The 18,340-nt window shown below is 47.5% G+C and overlaps 1 protein-coding gene across 1 annotated transcript in view; it reads right to left on the bottom strand.

Annotated features, from left to right (window-relative positions):
- LOC147027443 (uncharacterized) overlaps positions 1-18,340 on the bottom strand; it is a 123,837-nt gene that overhangs the window by 32,505 nt on the left and 72,992 nt on the right. The window contains exons 10-12 of the mRNA XM_085876861.1: positions 4,060-4,163; positions 3,389-3,495; positions 1,789-1,876 (exon numbers count right to left, since the gene is read on the bottom strand). Of these exons, the coding sequence (XP_085732987.1) occupies positions 1,789-1,876; positions 3,389-3,495; positions 4,060-4,163 (299 nt within the window). The remainder of the gene's footprint in view (positions 1-1,788; positions 1,877-3,388; positions 3,496-4,059; positions 4,164-18,340) is intronic.

Raw genomic sequence — 18,340 nt, 5'->3', positions numbered from 1 at the left:
AAATGTTTATTTTGGTACTTTTTCATTCCCCAATGCAGTCTTTTGATTGGCACTTTTCTTCCAATAAGTGTTAGATGAATCAAGTGGAGCAGACGTGTTGGTCGATTGCAAAGAAACATGAGGCGTGCAGTGATGATTGGTTGATATTCGGCCTGACGATATTTCAGGAGAAGATTCCTTCCCATCCCATCACATTAGCCCACATACAAAGGATGACCAACTCAACAAAACCTACATTTGAAATTTACTGCTTGATGAGCTCAAATTTAGGGCTTAAAAGACCAAGATTTACCTTTAAAAAGACTCGGCCAAAAAAAGCTGCCCTGCTACGTCATTGGAAACCCAACAGTTACTTTGAGGGACCGCAGAGAGAAACACCCCTTAAATTATCAACATTTACCCTCGCCAAAGGAGAGAACACGGCATTTGGGTCCGTTGGTCTGTTTGTTTGTTTGTCAACACAGAAATTGTTAACAAAGGCCTAAAGCACCACCTTGTGGTAGCCAGGAGTATGCTTCACTTTTTGTCAACCGAGTCCCTTCATAAAGTTTGTACTGTAAAATTAGAATGTGAGTACTTCGATAAAGTTTGTACTGCACAATTAGAATGTGGGTATGTAGACAAAGTATGTACTGTAAAATTATTAGGTGAGTGCGTCTTTAATGTATGTACTGTACAATTAGAATGTGAGTACGTCGATAAAGTATGCACAATTAGCACATGAGTATGTCGATCAAGTATGTACAATTAGAATGTGTGTGTCTGTAATGTCTGTACTGTAAAATTAGAATGCGAGTACATCCATAAAGTATGTAAAATTAGAATGTGAGTACATCTATAAAGTATGTAAAATTAGAATGTGAGTACATCTATAAAGTATGTAAAATTAGAATGCGAGTGCTTCTGTAATGTAAGTCAAATTAGAATGTAAGTACGTCAATAAAGTATGTACAATTAGAATGTGAGTATTGTACGTCATTTAAGGATTCCAATTAGAATGTGAGGATGTCTATAAAGTATGGACAATTAGCACATGACTGTAAAGTATTCCAATTAGAATGTGAGTACTGTACGACTTTTAAGGATTCCAATTAGAATGTGAGGATATCTATAAAGTATGGACAATTAGCACATGACTATCTATATCTGTAAAGTATGTACAATTAGAACGTGAGTATGTCTATAAAGTATGTACAATTAGAACGTGAGTATGTCTGTAAGGTACGTACCATTAGCACATGATTATGTCGAAAGTATGTAAAATTAGAATGTGAGTACGTCCATAAAGTATGTACAATTAGGATGTGGGTATATCAATAAAGTATGTACAATTAGAACGTGAGTATGTCTGTAAAGTATGTACAATTAGAACGTGAGTACGTCTGTAAAGTATGTGCAATTAGAACATGATTATGTCCATAAAGTATGTACGATAAAACCACACAAAACAAGTTTGGATGAGGGTATGCAATGTTTGCTAATTTTTGTTGTTAAAATGTTTTTGTCTCTTTCTTCAGAGCCAAATTCTGGGGTACCTATCCATAACCCTGATCACTGCAACCATCCACATGACGATGGCTGATGACCTTCACCCAAACACACAACCAACACCTCCCCTTTCCCACAACCATCACCACCAGTATCTCCCAATCATCACTGCTCTTTTTCCCCAACCACCACCTTCCCACTTCCCCCAACCACCTTCTTCACCGAAAATTATTTAATAAATGAGATTTTCTTTTCAAGAGTAAAAAATAAAAACCTTGAGTTGTATTTGGAAAGTGTTACCTTTAAGTTGAACTTGGATCCAATTCTGTTGTTGTCCCAGGAACATTTTTCGTCTGTTACTCCATTTAATGTTTTCGAGTAAACAAACCTGGATGACACAAAGACAGACACAAAATACATAATGTGAAGGTGTATTTTTAAAGGGGTCACCATGTACCTCTCCGCATTGTGTATTCACTTGCATTCCAAGGAGAGGCATATCTTACACGGTTTAATTTTAAATTAGTTTATTTTGAGGACTTCACAATCAACCTGTGACAACACCATCAAAATGACAATAAGTGAGTACCTCTCCAAAGGGAGGGTCAATCAGCTTTGATTTGATTGAAATTGCAGGTCCTGCTGTTGCCAGACACAGACCCACCAGACTCGGTGTTATATTGGAAAGAGCATGTGCTGAGTCTGGGAGGTTGGTGGATCAAAACCCAGTTGAGTCCGAGCTTGTTGTTCTCCTCTTTCCAATATAAGGGGTGACGTCTGATGGCCCCAAACTTCTGCCCTGCCTTGATCACAATACTCCTTCACCTCTCTGTCTGTCCTCAATACTCTGTCCTCAGCCAACTCAGTCAATATAACAGTCTTCAAAAAAAGGTACGTGCTGATTCCTTGCTTGACGCTCAACAGTTTAAAAGTGATGGAGCATGGACAAACAACCATAGGTCGGCAAACATTGCACAGGCTTGATGGCCTCCAGACCTCCTCCATAATGGAATTTCGTTGTCAGGGAATTTATATTCTGTAAATGATGATTATAAAAATCTCGAAGAAGTAATGCTATTTTCAGGGGTTAACACAATATTTTTTCAGAAGGTTCTCCAATGAGTACCAGCGCCTCTCAGCTTTGTATGTATCTTACTCCTCTGGAAGTGTGAGTGCTCTCTCTATCAGAACGCTCCAGATAAGACACTCGCAAGCCGCTCTTTTTTTTGTTCCGGAGAATCCTGAACCTCCTTTCCTTCCTTTTCACTCACGCGTTCTCCTTCGATAAATTTGTTTTTTAATCTCATGTTATAAACTTACAATAGAACATAAATGATGTTGTTGTGATTTATAGACTTAATTTTGTAAATGTAAATTTTGAAATTACAGAATATCAATTATCAGAATAATCATGGAAGAATCTTACCTCGAGGCTTGATGAACTGAGAAAACATTCCATCAAAAACACTCTGTTGTGGAAGTTACACTTTTGACCTTTCTTAACATATTTGAAGTACAAATGAATTTATTTTACCGCACATGAGTACCTGCGTACCAGTTATGTGAACCCGTGGTGAAAGAAGCCAAAGGCAGTTTACTGGTCCACAGTGGCCATTTTCAACTCATGATGTAGGATCAGTAAAATTAGAGGTGCACGCTCACAGGTAGAATTTCCAGCTTAAAATTGTCTTCCAAAAAATGGAAGATGAGTTAATTATTTGGGATCCTGTCTGGTCACCTCTGACTTCATTGTATTTTATCTCTGATGTGCCTGTTTAACCAAATTGAATGAGTTGCACTCATTATACATTGATATGGATAAACCGAATGTTGCTATCTCAGGTGGTAAACAAAAACCACAACGTATCAAAACAACTTCTTCAATTTCTCACCACCTCACCGAGCTCTGAAGGTCGTGCTTTTCCAAGCTGCACTGGAACGGAGAACATCAGCCGTGATCAAAGGTCGGGGCCAAAGATGCAAAAAGCGGAAGTTTGAGTTGATCATCTAAGGAAGAGAGAAGGAGATGTTGGATGGAAAATGGAGGCCTGATGAATGTGGAGGCAGACAATGAGTAATTTGAAAGTGAAATGAAAAATGAAACAAAAAGGTGCCTCCTCCAAAACATGGTGGTGCCTTGTCAAGTCTGTCTCTCGAATATACTCCCACTCCACCTTGTGGACTTTGTGAAACTGTCAAAATCCAGAATTACTGCTCACCTCCACTCATTTACTTCTCTTTTTTCCCACGTGTGGAACCAACTTTTACATTCTCTTTGATCTTATTTTTTCCTCCATGTTTTCGAGAGAGCTGTTCTCCCCTTGCATTATCCCTTACCCCTCATTGTTTCCTGTATTTTTTCTCACTTTTCCCTGCTGTTGGTATTTCTAACGTTTCCTTTTGCTGTTCCTTTTGTGATGTTGCATCCTGATCCGTGCTGTGTTCTCGGTCTTCCACAAGCCTTGACTATGTATACCAAAAAAATTATGAAAAGATTGATGATGGAGTGGAGAAAAACGTGATGAAGAATTCACACATCAATGTATGAAATGCAAGTGAAAAACATCCCACCTTTCGAGTCCTGGACGGTTTTGCATGGACGCTTTGAAATAAAGATGAGCCTTCATAAGGTGTGTGCAGAAAAGCCAATGTCTCTGTTTGCTCAACTTCCATTTCTAAACGTGCCAGTGGGGGATAAAAACATTTTCATGATTTAAAATCAAAGGTTTTTCAAATTAATCAGCACGTACATTATGTCATTCAATCAGCAAACCAAATACAGAGATGTTGTATGCATGTCTTCCTGGTCTTGTGTTTCAATGTAAATTCATAAAACACATGATATTTGAATCTGGGGTGACAGAATTATGATGTAAAAGCTTGGCTGCATCATTTTCTGGGGGCACAGCTGTGCTGCTGATGCAATGCCCCTGCGACCAGCAGACTGGTACTCATTTTGCCGATCTTGGAAGGAAGACAGGCTGAGTCAACCCCAACTGGTGTTAATTCAACCAGATAATAGGAGCTTGAATTCAAGACCCAAAGATCTATAAGCCAACCACTTTACCCATGAAGCCAACACCAGGCCTATCTGAGAGGATGTCGGGATGGTTTGCCAAAAAGTATCCAAGCACTGGTTAAATAGTCACAATAAATTATCATGTGGAATCATCCCGAAATCCTTCTTTGCACCATTAACCACACACATGTAGGTTTTATCATCTTCTGGGATTTTCAGATTGACCATCGGCCAATAGTGTCACCGCGGGCCCACCATTTCACCCACCAGGAAAATTGACAGGTGCTGTCCTGCCTTCCATCCCTGGACCTTCGTTGCCCTCCACATAGGTATGCAGTTATGCTTACTTTGTGGAATCCTTCCAAGTTATGAAAATATCAAGTCTCTTCGAATCATGGACCTTCCCACTGTAAAATGTGGTCGATTCATGTTTAAACCAAGTATTGAGCTAAAACTAATTTTGAGTTCGGTTGTCTGAAGAGAAAAATAATAACCAAAAAGCATCCCGAAATGAAAAGCCCTTCCCCATGCACAGAGTACACAAAATAAACTTAAACTCAATATAAAGGGGGAGATAAACTACTTGACATAAACTCCAACGCCAAAAAAATTAACAAAAAAGGAGAGTAGACAGGAGGAAGGGGGGAGAGAGGTGAAGGGGGGAAGAATGTATTGAGTCATGTGTCGATAAAGTACTTTGAAGTGTTTTGAAAGAACAATTTTCTTCTTCATACTTTAAGGTTATCAAAAAAGAAATTACGAAAGAAGGCCTGTACACTTCTTAATTTTCCCTGTCGAGAAATATGCAGTTTGAAGAGACAGGGCCTCCATGTAATCAGCTTTCCCCCAGGCAACTGGAACCCAGAACTCATCTCCACAGCAATAAATAAACTAATGGTCTCACGCTTGAGGTGCTGCAGACTGATAAAGGCTATTTATAGCTATTATGACTTCGCCCATTGACATTTTGGCCCAATTATTCATGTTTTTCTCCATATTCTCATCATAAAGATTTAATGACAAAAGTTCAAATGATAAAAAAGTTATGGCCTGGACACACACATACATACACGCACGCATGCACGCACGCCCGCACGCACGCATGCACACGCACACGCACACACACACACACACACACACACACACACACACACACACACACACACACACACACACTTGCAAAACCCGGTCTCCCGCTGCCTATTGGGGAGGAGGGTGGGGGTGGAAAATTACAAACAGGCGTGCTTCGGCGCATGTTAACCATAACCTGACGTCATCTGACTACACCTTGGACATGCTGTTCAATATTCCATTTTATCTATCATTGGTATGTTCGGAATTCAACAACTAAAAAGGCTGTGATGAATCTCCCATTAACACTCTCCTCCGTCTCACTCCCTGAGTGTTGAGCTCAACCGGTATCCATACACCGCTTAATATTATTTCTTCCCATAAACAACTGTTTTGTTTTTAGCAATTTCACAAAGATTGGTATTCCCGTCAGGGAAGTGACAGATCTTACATTCTATTTATTCTAATTCTTCAAAAACAGCTGTTCAACACTAGAGTGTACGAGGTGCAGTGGGACACAAGAAGCACGTGGGCCACCATCTACTCCGCTTTATTGCGCGACCAGAAGTACACTCCTGCCGCCCCTAGCGGGCGAGGCATGATATACGAAAACCCAATCACGTGACACAGCACACTCCTGCCCTCGTAAAATGACCCGTTACACGATGAACGGACAATCACAACATGACCATCTGAAACCCATCAACACTCATAATCCTCCAAGTACCGCGGCCGCACCCTGACCCGCCTCGGACGGGCAGCGCCACCAGACAGCCCAGGCTCAGACGCCTCCCGGCTCGGCCGAGGTGACACCCTCGCCGGACTCGCACCTTCCGCAACACCAGCCATCCCCGACCGCCCAGCCTGCTCGACGTCCCCGGGTAGGACGGCATCAGGCGAAGACCCCCTTGGCGTCGGCCCAACCAGCCCCGGCGACACAACGTCAGGTGCCGGCGATACTACCGGTGGGGGTCCCGCATCGTTCGGCCCGGGGAGGTGTGGGGGGTGACGCTGAACAGCGATCATGCATTTGGTCCACGTGCCGCTTCCACACATCCCCACCATCAGTCCGCACCATGCAATTCGCCAGCCCCAGCACCACAGAGACCACCGCCGGCACCCATTTGGAACCGTGGAAATAATCGCGTACCATTACCCGCTGCCCCACCTCGAAGGTGCGCAGCCGCGTCGGACGCGACATTGCCCCACTCCCCGACCCTCCAGGTCGCAGCAAATCCAGCCTGGACCGCAAAGCCCATCCATAGAGACGAATGGCAGGCGAATCACCCGTGACAGGATGAACTGCGTTCCTGTAATGGAGCAAAAAGACATCGACCACCGCCTGCACATGTGCAACACCCCCCTGCGCAAAGCCCGTTTCAACATCTTAACAAACGACTCAGCTTGCCCATTCGTCTCAGGATGATACGGTGCGGACCTCAGATGTCGAATACCATTCTGGCGCATAAACTCATCAAATACACCCGCGATGAACTGCGGACCATTATCAGAGACCAGGATCTCCGGCAACCCTTTATTGGCAAAGATCGTCCGCAGTTTCTCTACTGTAATGTTTGCTGATGTATGCTGCATTACTACAACCTCCGGCCATTTAGAGAATGCATCGATCACAATCAAAAACATTTTGCCATTAACCGGTCCCGCAAAATCTACATGGACCCTCTGCCAAGCTCGGTCTGGCACAGGCCAGAGACCCGAAGCTCGACGCGGGTTATCAGCATCAGTCTGGCACGTGGCGCAACGCTTAACCAACTGCTCAATGTCTTTGTCCAACCCCGGCCACCACAACAGGCTACGAGCAAGACTCTTGGTCTTCACGATGCCAAGGTGACTGACATGCAGTTCATCCAAACACTGCTGCCTGAACTTCGGTGGAATCACGGTCCTCATTCCCCACATTACGCACCGTTGGACCAACGACAGCTCCGCTGCGCGTGACGTGAAAGGTTGAAATGCCGGTGTCGAAGGCAGATCGCTCCAATTCCCCGTAGAAATCACCTGGACGACACGGGCAAGCACCGGATCACGAGCCGATTCCACCGCGACCTGCCTGGCCGTGACCGGCCCACTTTGGACCTGGCCCAGCGCGAACACATCGACCCGGTCACTCAACTCAGACGCAGCTGGACCCTCCGCACACGGCAAGCGTGAGAGCCCGTCGCAGTTAGCATGCTTCTCGGTGCTTCGGAACTGAATATCATAATCGTAAGCACCCAGAAACAGACACCACCGCTGTATTCGCACGGCTGCTACCACCGGCACCCCGCGTTCGGGTCTCAGGGTGAATTGAAGCGGTTTGTGATCCGTCTGCAAAGTGAAATGCCGCCCCAGCAGATATTGATGAAACCTCCGCACACCCCAGATGAGGCTGAGAGCCTCACGCTCAATCTGGGCATATCCGCGCTCTGCTGTGGACAGGGTCCGGGATGCAAAACAAACAGGCCGCTCGGAACCATCGTCCATCCTGTGGGAGAGCACTGCCTCGATGCCATATGCAGAGCTGTCGCATGCCAATAGGAGTGGACGCGCAGGCTCGTAGTGCACGAGGACCGTATCCTCTGTGAGCAGCCGCTTGACGCGGTCGAACGACGCCTGGTGTGCAGGCCCCCAAGCCCAGCGCTCGTCCTTCTTGAGCAACCGCATTAACGGCGCAAGTTGTGAGCTGAGCCCGCGCACGAACCTTTGGTAATACTGGGCCATACCAATGAACGAGCGCAGCTGCGTCTTGTCGCGAGGCGGTGGCATGTGTTGAATCGCTTCCACCTTCCGAGGACCTTTCAACAGCCCCTCCGGCGTGATGATGTGCCCGAGGTATTCCAAGCGCTGCTTGAAGAACGCGCACTTGTCCCTGTTCAAGCGCAGACCGCACGCTTCTAGCTTTGTCAGCACTTGGGCAATGTTCTCAAGATGCTCGTCCGCCGTTTTCCCCGCAATGAGCACATCGTCCAGGTAGGTCTGAGCGGGCAGGCCAATGCAAACCTGATCCATGGCTTTCTGCCACAAAGCTGGGGCCGAAGCAATCCCAAAACAGAGTCAGGTATATCGATAGAGTCCTTGACACGTGGTGATTGTCAAAAGCTCGCTACTCCCGGGATCCATCGGCAGGTGAAAATATGCATCACGCAGGTCGAGCTTCGTGAAGTATTGACTCCCCGCCAATCGCGCATATATTTCATCGATTGACGGCAATGGATATTGCTCCACGCTGAGCCCCGGGTTAACCGTGGATTTGAAGTCCCCGCACAATCGGACGTCTCCATTCCGTTTCAGCACCGTGACAACCGGGGTGGCCCAATCTGAGCACGACACCCGTTCGATCACTCCACAGGCCTCCAGCCTATCCAGTTCACCCTTGACCTTGTCCCGCAGGGCATACGGCACCGGACGCGGTTTACAAAACCGAGGAACCACCCCCTCCTTCAAGAAGAGTTTCGCCTCCATGCCCTTGAGTTTCCCAAGGTCGTTGCTAAACAACCCTTGATGTCTTTGAAGAATCTCCTCCAACTGATCCTCCCACTGGCTCGGCATGGGTTGCACAAGGTGAACTGCGGCCCAGTCTAGCCTGATGCAGGCCATCCAATCTCGGCCGAGGAGAGACTGCCCGCTCCCCCGCACAACGTACACCCGAAGCGTGGCGACCTGGCCTTGGTACCGCACAGACACGTCTGCCATCCCGACTGGCGTTATCTTCTCGCGGGTGTACGTGAACAGCGTGAGGTTTGACCTGATAAGCCTCAAGCCGTTGAGTCTACGCGCGGTCTATTCGCCGATGAGCGACACCGCTGCTCCCGTATCGACCTGGAACGTGATCAGCGTTTCGTTCACTTCGACTTCCACCGTCATCGGGCGCGCCGTCGCCGGGCCAATTGAAAACAGGCTCAACAACGGCCGCTGGTTCCGCCCCGAGTCGCCTCGCATATCGCTGTCCATGACCTTAACGGTGGCCGGCGCCCCACGGCACACACGCGCCAAATGACCCACCTTGTGACAATTCAAACACACGTTGCCTTTACACGGGCATGCACGGCGCAGGTGTCGACCTCCACATCCCAAGCATGTCCGGGGGGTCACCCCGCCGCACGCGCGGCCGCGCGGCGACGTCCGACCCGCATCAAAGGTCGTGCGCGCGTCCCGGGGTGCTCGCGACCCCGCGTGGCCGGTGATGGCTCGAACATCCCCGCGAGTCTGCTCGACCGCCGTAGCCGTGCTGACCGCCGAGTCGAATGTAATGGCTTCATCCTTCAGCCATAAAACCGCTGAAACCATCTTCGCATCTCGTAAACCAGCAATAAAACGATCTCTGAGCCGAGCTGGCCGCTCCCCCGCCGTGAACTTGCAGGCCACGGAAGAACGCTTAATCCGCGCCACGAACTCAGCGATGCGTTCCTCAGCCCCTTTCGAGAGGCGATCGAACTGGAATCGAGCGAGCTGCAATGACTTCTCCGGCGCCATGTGTGCTTTGATTTTCTCCACAATGTCCCGAAACGACAGCTCGTCATCCCGGGGCCTGTTCGGTGCCACTAAATCACCCAGCAGCCGATAATGCTCCGGCGAAAGCGAAGCGAGCAAGATCGACTTCTGCTTGCTCTCGTCGACCACATCGTTCGCGTGGAAATAGCATTCCAATTGCTCCGAAAACAATTCGAAGTCGTCCCCATCGAAAACGGGCATAAGTCCGTATTCAACCATCCTCGTCAGCCAACTAGAGTGTACGAGGTGCAGTGGGACGCAAGAAGCACGCGGGCCACCATCTACTCCGCTTTATTGCGCGACCAGAAGTACACTCCTGCCGCCCCTAGCGGGCGAGGCATGATATACGAAAACCCAATCACGTGACACAGCACAAACCCCACCTCTTATCTTCCCCCATCGAAAACCTCGATCTTTTCTACCCCCATAAATCCACTCCAAACCCACCTCCTTCAAATTCCCTGCTTTCATTCCCAAAAATCCCTGTAGTGTCCATCTTGTTTACCCCGTGTTCCCCGCCCATCCCTCTCCCTTCCACAGATCTCCTAATGTCTCTGTAACCCACTTTTTTGTCTTTTCCTCTGCCACCCCTCTTGTCTCATGCCCCCTTGCTGTGCGTTGTGTGTTAGCTCTCATACGAGCTTCGACAATGGATACAAAAAAAAATGATCTCACTGCTGTTCCTTTTGGGGAAAATTCCTTTTCAAACAAGTTTTCTTTTCCTTCAAATGTACTCACTGTTTCTTTTCGATGTACTCACTGCTTGCTCAATATACATGAATTATAATCAATTCCTTTGGTTCAGTTATTGAAAAGTATATAATCACATTGTCTTAAATCAAAGTATATTTACCGGGACCTGTAACCTAATGTTTTATCTCCCACTCTCTTTGTACCTCTCCTCCACTCCCTCCCTGTCTGCTTATTTCACAACCTTTTAACCAGTGAAATGCCTTTCCCATGTGAAACCAGTCTCACCAAGGCCAGCTGAAGGTCATCATGACCAAACTCCCCTCTCTTTGCTTTGTTCTCCCAAGCACCTCCACTCCAGCAAGACATATTAATATATATATATATATATATATATATATATATATATATATATATATATATATATATATATATATATATTGGAAAAATGTAAGCTTACTTTAGTACAAATAATTGTGGATGTTACCACATCTGAGTGTTTTGGACTCCGTGGTACCGCGTAATAAATGTTCTGTGATCAAATGTACTTTCCTTGTGGACAGGGGATTACTTGTGTATTGCAAAATTGAGGAATAGTCTTTCCACTGTGTCTTCATAAATTTCACAACAAATTTTGGTGCCGTGACTAGATGTACGGAATCCCTGGAGGCAGTCCATGGTCCGGATGAACGGCGAACGCTTGAGCATTGCAGACGAGAAGGTAAGCGCAGAGCGTTTGCCCAATCCCTGATGGCGGGCCTGTCCTTAGCGGGTAACGTGCATCGACAAAGGAAAGTACATGTCAGATAATTTTTATTGATAGGCCTGAGGGGATCCTGCAGTTACAGACCGCTTCAGCCTATGGGGCTAACAGAGATCAGGGATCTCTTCACGGGGAGTTTGAGTCTCCGCCGTACCTTGAGCGAGTTCATTACTCGGCTCACTGTGCTGCACTCGGTACAGCAGGAAGAGAGGAAAAGGCCATTCCCCTCTGGCCAAACAAAAAGGGGGGGTTGGAGTCCCACCTCCGCAAAGAGAGGGGTTCGAGACCCAGCTCGCTGTGTGGTAAAGTGTAATTGTGTGTGAGGGGTATGTGATTCAAACTAACAGTACTATATAGTTGCTTTATTACAGTGCTGGCCAGCATTTGTTGTATTATCACTATATTGAAGTGCATATTTCATGGTATTTGTGACCTGGTAATGATTTGCAGGATGGGAAATACTGTTGGAAATAGTGATGAGATTGGGTATACCGAAGCAACCTGTCCCAGGCCATGCAGAGGGACATGCGTGAGATATATGTTCGATAAATACGGACCTGATTCTGTGAGAGACGTTGCAAATTGGTGCGGGTGGACGATGAAGAGTAAATTGCCTTTTCCTGAGAATGGTACTTTTGATCGGGACTGTTTGAACCACCGAAGGAAAGTGTTGGAGGAAAAAGGAAAGGACAAAAAGACTTCAAGGCACGTACATTGGGGAGCGTATATGGACTGGATGGAGGTGTTTTGGGATCGGGTCGAGAAAACACGGCTGTTAAACCGAAAGGGTCAGCTGGACCAGGTGACCATGCAGATGCCCGTGAGACTTGAAAATAAATCGAAAAAGAAACAGCGAGCAGCACCTGTAAAGTTTGGGGATGATGGGGAGGAGTCGGATAGGTGGCCTGACCCTTTTCCAGACATAGGCCAACGGCGCCGCCGCTCGAGCACGAAGAACCGGGCGCAGCGGGCGCAGAGGACGAGGATGGCACAGGAAAGGAAACGCATCAAAGAGGAGCCACTGGAGGAGTACCGAAAGAGGAGATTATGGAGAGCGTTGAGAGGAAACCTCCTGCGACACAACGACAAGAGAGGGCTCTTCTTGGCTCCTCCATCCTCCAGATGCGTGCAAGCAATATATCGGCCATGGGGTTCTGAGTTATGGGCCATTGCAAACAAGATGCTGAAGATTCGAGAGGATCCGCAAAAGTTTTGAGAGTTGCGTGTGATTGTGGAATGCCATCAGCCGACTTCTGTGGACATGAATATTTTGTTGAAATTGATTGTGCCCGAGGGGTTACTCCGACAATTTAAACAGGTAGCGGGATGGCCAAGTGAAGCGCCCAGAACCCGAGACAAGCTCCAAGAACATGTCAACAAGCTCAATGACACCGTGACAGAGGTCGCCCCACTTAAGACAGATTGGGGGAAAATACAAGCGTGCAAACAACGCTCATCCGAAGATCCGTTGGATTACCAAGAGCGGTCGCGGAGTGTATATCAGCGTCACTCTGGATTAAAAGACGAGGAAGGCGTCCCGTTCGCTCATGCATTTATCAGCGGTTTGGCAGCAAAATTGCAGAATGCGGGCAAGCGAGTGTGTATCGGCTGGGAATCCAAAGATGCGAAGGAACTGATGCCCTATACAACCCATTGCAGTTCATTGTTGAACAGCATTATACTGAGACGGAGGCTAAACTGATGCCAACCCAGGTAAATGGGCCAGGAACACGGGCAAGTGGGAGAAATGTGAGTTTTATACACACTGGTGCGGGTTGAGCCGTAACCGTGGCTGACCACAAAACCGAGATCTGCACAAAGAGGTCTGTCGTGCGTGTGGGCAAACGGGTCACTGGGCAAGGGAGTGCCCGAACGTCAGAAATGGTCCGACTTATGGCACGAACAGACCGGCAGGAGAAAGGCGACTGGTGCAACCAAACAAAGACCGAGGTGCAAATTCCCATCAGCAGGACGGATGGGGAACACAGGCCGAGCGAGCTGCTTCATTTCCACCCTCGAGCTCATTTCCACCACCTCCGCCCCATAACACATTAGCTTTATGACAGAGAACGGAAGGGACCTCATCTGAATGACCGTTGCTGACTTCAAAACCGCATGACGAACCGAGACTGACTTTGACAATCGAAGGCCGAGAGATTCCTTTCCTGGTGGACACAGGGGCAACTACATCTACGATCAGAAAAAGTGACTTTCCCAACGCACCTTTATCGCAGGAACAAGTAAAGGTTGAAGGAGTATCAGGCGTTGCCATGGCGATCCCACTGTCTGGACAACTACGGGTAGAGATTGGGCCTTTGTCGGCACAACATGCATTTTTGATGGCAACTGACACGCCATTTAATCTGTTGGGAAGACATCTATTATGTAAGCTGAATTGTACAGTGAAATGTACCCCTGATGGAGTGTACTTGGATATGCCTCACCAATCGCATATAACCATGCTGAATCGATTGCAGGAAAATACAGAGAATCTTGTGTACCAGTGGACTGTGACGGATTGTGAAGCATCTAACCATTTGCAGATGTGCGTGTCCGATTTGAAGAGGAGCGTATCGGAGGTGTGCGACTGGGTAGGTCAGCATCACATTGACGCGAACAGGGTGCAGACTCGATTACATTGCATTGCAGATTACGACGTTAAGGGAAAAGATAACGTCTATGCGAGAGAAACAATTTCGAAATCACACCAGAGTTATGACATAACATTGGGGACAATGTTGATTGGGAAGCAAGGGATTGGCCTGGAGGTGCATCTGACGCAGGAGCAATTGAAACTGTGGAATCAACTGTCCAGTGTTACACCACATGTTACCTTAGCAATTGCGAGAGATTACCAAACAACGGACGAAGAGCACATGGTAACCCATCGAAAAAGGGCACCGGAAACAACTTTGGGAGGGTCCAGCCAAGCAAAGGGACTATGGAAGATCGGGGCAGATGGATATTGTTGGTCAGGCTGTGGTGGGACTGAAAAGGCTGTGTTTGAGATGGTTGATCTCTCAGAAACAGCGGGGTCAGAGAAATTACCTGGACTGCTGGAGCAGGTCCCGACTTGTCTGTGGACAACACAAGCTAACGACGTGGGTCGAATTATAAGCATGCACACAGTAAGGATCAATATAGATACATCAAAGAAGCTGCCTTGCAAACCGCAATACCCATTGCGTCCATAAGCGGAAGCAGGGACAGCTCCCGAATTGGAAGTGCTATTGAAGCAAGGAACGATTATTCCCACAGTCAGTCAATGCAATTCGCCGATCTTGCCAGTGTGAAAACCCCGGAAAGTCGACGTGGAGGTTTGTCCAGGACCTGAGGGCGGTGAATGAGGCTGTGATCCCCGCCTACCCCATCGTAACAAATCCAGCTTCCATTCTAGCAAGTATCCCAAGTAACACCACCCATTTCACTGTAATTGATCTTTGTTCAGCTTTTTGTAGTGTTCCGATAACCCCTGAGTCGCAATTCCTTTTTGCGTTCACGTATCAAGGAAGACAATATACTTGGAGTGTGTTTCCACAAGGATACACCGAGAGCTCTACTTTGTTTTCCCGATCATTGAAAGACGACTGAGATGACATAGTTTTTCCCAGCGGATCCACATTGATCCAATATGTTGACGACCTGCTGATCTGTTCAACATCAAAGGAAGCATGTGAACAAGATACTTTGATGCTGTTGGGGCCTTCGCAGAGAAGGGACACAAAGCCTCGAAAGCCAAATTGCATTTTTGCCAGGAGGAGGTAAAATATTTGGGACACATTTTGAAGAGAGATACCAGACGTGTCTCTCCGAAGCGTATGTCTGCAATATTAACACTGCCCAAGCCAACTACCGCTAAACAGATGAGGTCTTTTCTCGGGCCGACAGGCTATTGCAGGCAGTGGATACCTGACTATGCGGCGTCAGTACGCCCCCTGCTGGAAATTGGTATGGTGAGCGCGCCCAATCCGCTGACATGGACGCAAGAAGAAGACGTGGCTTTTGTGACACTCAAGCAAGCTCTGTCATCTGCTCCTGCTTTGGGTATACCGAACTGTGAAAAACCTTTCCATTTGTACGCAAATGAGAGTCGGTGCTTCGCGCAATCGGTGCTGGCTCAGAAGCACGGTGATAAGTTACGGCCCGTCGCCTATTACAGTACTAAATTGGATCCGCTGGTGCAAGGATTCCCATCCTGTTTAAGGGCAGTGGCAGCCGCTTCGCTCGCAGTGCAGGCGACAGAACCACTCGACGCGGGACACACTTTGATTCTCATGGTGCCGCACGCAGTCACCGCCGTGCTGTTAAAAACAAAAACTCAACACCTGTCGGCCTCGCAGGCAACGACATGCGAACTCTCACTCACAGCTCCACCGAACATTACGATAAAAAGGTGCACGCCATTGAATCCTGCTCGTTTCCTGCGGTAGAACTTGATGGAGATCCTCATGATTGTGAGGAGGTGATCGTACACACATGTCTACCGCATCCTGATTTGAGAAACACGACAATCCAAAATTCTGAGTTGATTCTGTATGTCAACGGTGCATCGTCGCGGGCACCAGATGGATCACTATTAACAGGCTATGCAGTTTGCTCTGATCACGAAGTAATCAAAAAGGGAAGATTGGCTGTGAACTGCTCTGCACAGCAAGCAGAGCTGTTGGCCCTTACTCGTGAATGCTGGCTCTCAGAAGGCCAAATAGTGACAATTTTCACCGATTCAGGCCATACATTTGGCGCTGTACACGAATTCGGAGCCCTCGGGCACGAAAGGGGGTTTATAACAACATCGGGTGCGCGGGTGAAGAATGGTACATGGATTGCTAACCTGCTGAAGGCTATACTTCTGTCTCACCAAATTGCAGTGGTCAAATGTGATGCCCACACGGGCGGATCTGATGATGTCTCTCGGGGAAATGCAAGGGCACATGAAGCTGCCAAGGCCACCACTGCCGATGCCCGATTGGTATCACAATGTGTATTAACAGCAGCGGCAACGCCAACCCTTGACGACGTGAACACTTTACAAGCAGCTGTAAGCACCACAGAAAGGGATTTGTGGATAATGACTGGATGTATATTCGATAATGGATCCAAACTATGGAGATCACCTGATGGTCGAGTGGTGGCACCAAAAGCTCTGCGACAATGACTCGCTCGATTTGCACATGGGGCCGGGCATAACAGTAAAGGGGGGATGTGTGCTTCTTTTGGGAAGCAATAGTTTTCCCCGGGCTTTAGTCCAATTGCAGAACAGTATTGTTTGACCTGTCACGTTTGCCAAGAGCACAATCCAACAAGGGGGGTACAAATGGCCCCAGGCAGCCATCCAGTACCTTTTGGGCCATTTGTTCATATCCAGATTGATTTCATCCAACTACCAAAGTGCTTTGGATTTGAGTTTGTTTTGGTCATCGTAGATTTATTCATCAAGTGGGTTGAAGCTTACCCCTGTAGAAGAGCAGATGCCATTACTGTGGTTAAACTGTTGATGAAGGATTTTGTCTGTACGTTTGGGATACCCTGTAGGAACTCAAGCGATCAGGGAAGCCATTTTTCAGCCGAGGTGGCGAAGGAGATGTGTCGGGTTTTGCAAATCAAGCAACATCTCAACTGCCCTAACCATCCACAATCTGCGGGGGCAGTGGAGAAGTACAATGGTTTTCTAAAGAATAAACTGGCCAACATTTGTGAACAGACTGGATTTAAATGGCCAGATGCACTGCCCATTGCCCTCATGACTATGAGATCTACCGCGAATCGGAAAACTGGCTCATCCCCGCATGAGATTCTCATGGGAAGACCTATGAGACTACCGCACTCACCTCCATTAACTGTAAAAGAAATGAACGTGCAGCAAATGGACGAAACATTGCTAGCTTTCTGTGTCTCCCTGAATCATGCTGTGAGGACCTTCTATGCGCAGGTGAAGGAAGCCTTGCCTGAGCCTGCCACGTCTGCTCACCACAACTTCAAGCCGGGGGACCTGGTTTATGTAAGGATTTACAAAAGAAAGAACTCTCTTCAAGCGCGATGGTGCGGGCCATTCCTGATACTACTAACTACCCACACAGCTGTGAAGTGTAAAGGGAGAGCAACATGGATTCACGCCACACACTGCAAGCTGGCACGTGGCCAGAAGGAGCCCGAGGAGAACGTTGCTTCCTGATGGCTTTGATGATTCTTTTTATTGCAGGGTTATTTGTGATACTGGCTGCAGTTTGTGCATTGTGGACATGGTCGGTCAGGCCGATAAGTACGACTCGTGATCAAAGTCATTTGTATGTTCCCCAGCCAAGTGCCTGTCACACAGCCCGCCGAGCTAACCACACAGCACCCAGAGACAAGAGAAGCTTAACGGGTAAAATGGAAGCAGATGAGGGATCAAACAGAACGGAGTTGCAGAGGAGTGTCGGAGCACCCTTGCACCCACAGGGACTCCATGGGATAAATACAAATCTGGCTCTTTCTCGTAACCACGCTAAGGTTTTTAATAAAACTAATTGCTGGGTCTGCACTAAAATACCTCACTCAGCAGTAACCGGGATACCTCTGTTGGCAATACCATTTGATCTCAGTGAGTGGTGTGGATACTGGGTTAAGTGGAAGGAATGGAATGAACAGGATTATAACACTAAGGACCACATCGTTACTGAGAGGGACGAGAATTGCCCGCGGCAACGGAACTTCAGTAACTGGTTTTGGGCAAGTTTTAACTTGAGTAAGATACCTCCTTATTTTGCGTTGGAACAAGCGAAGCGAAAAACCGAATCAATGCTTGGTGCATGAGGCATGGGGAGAAAGAATTTTAGGAA

This window comes from Eptatretus burgeri, chromosome 4 (genome assembly GCF_056783735.1).
Source record: "Eptatretus burgeri isolate ZD-2024b chromosome 4, Ebu_testis_v1, whole genome shotgun sequence".
Taxonomy (NCBI): domain Eukaryota; kingdom Metazoa; phylum Chordata; class Myxini; order Myxiniformes; family Myxinidae; genus Eptatretus; species Eptatretus burgeri.
This window is presented reverse-complemented; position numbering and strand designations above follow the sequence as displayed.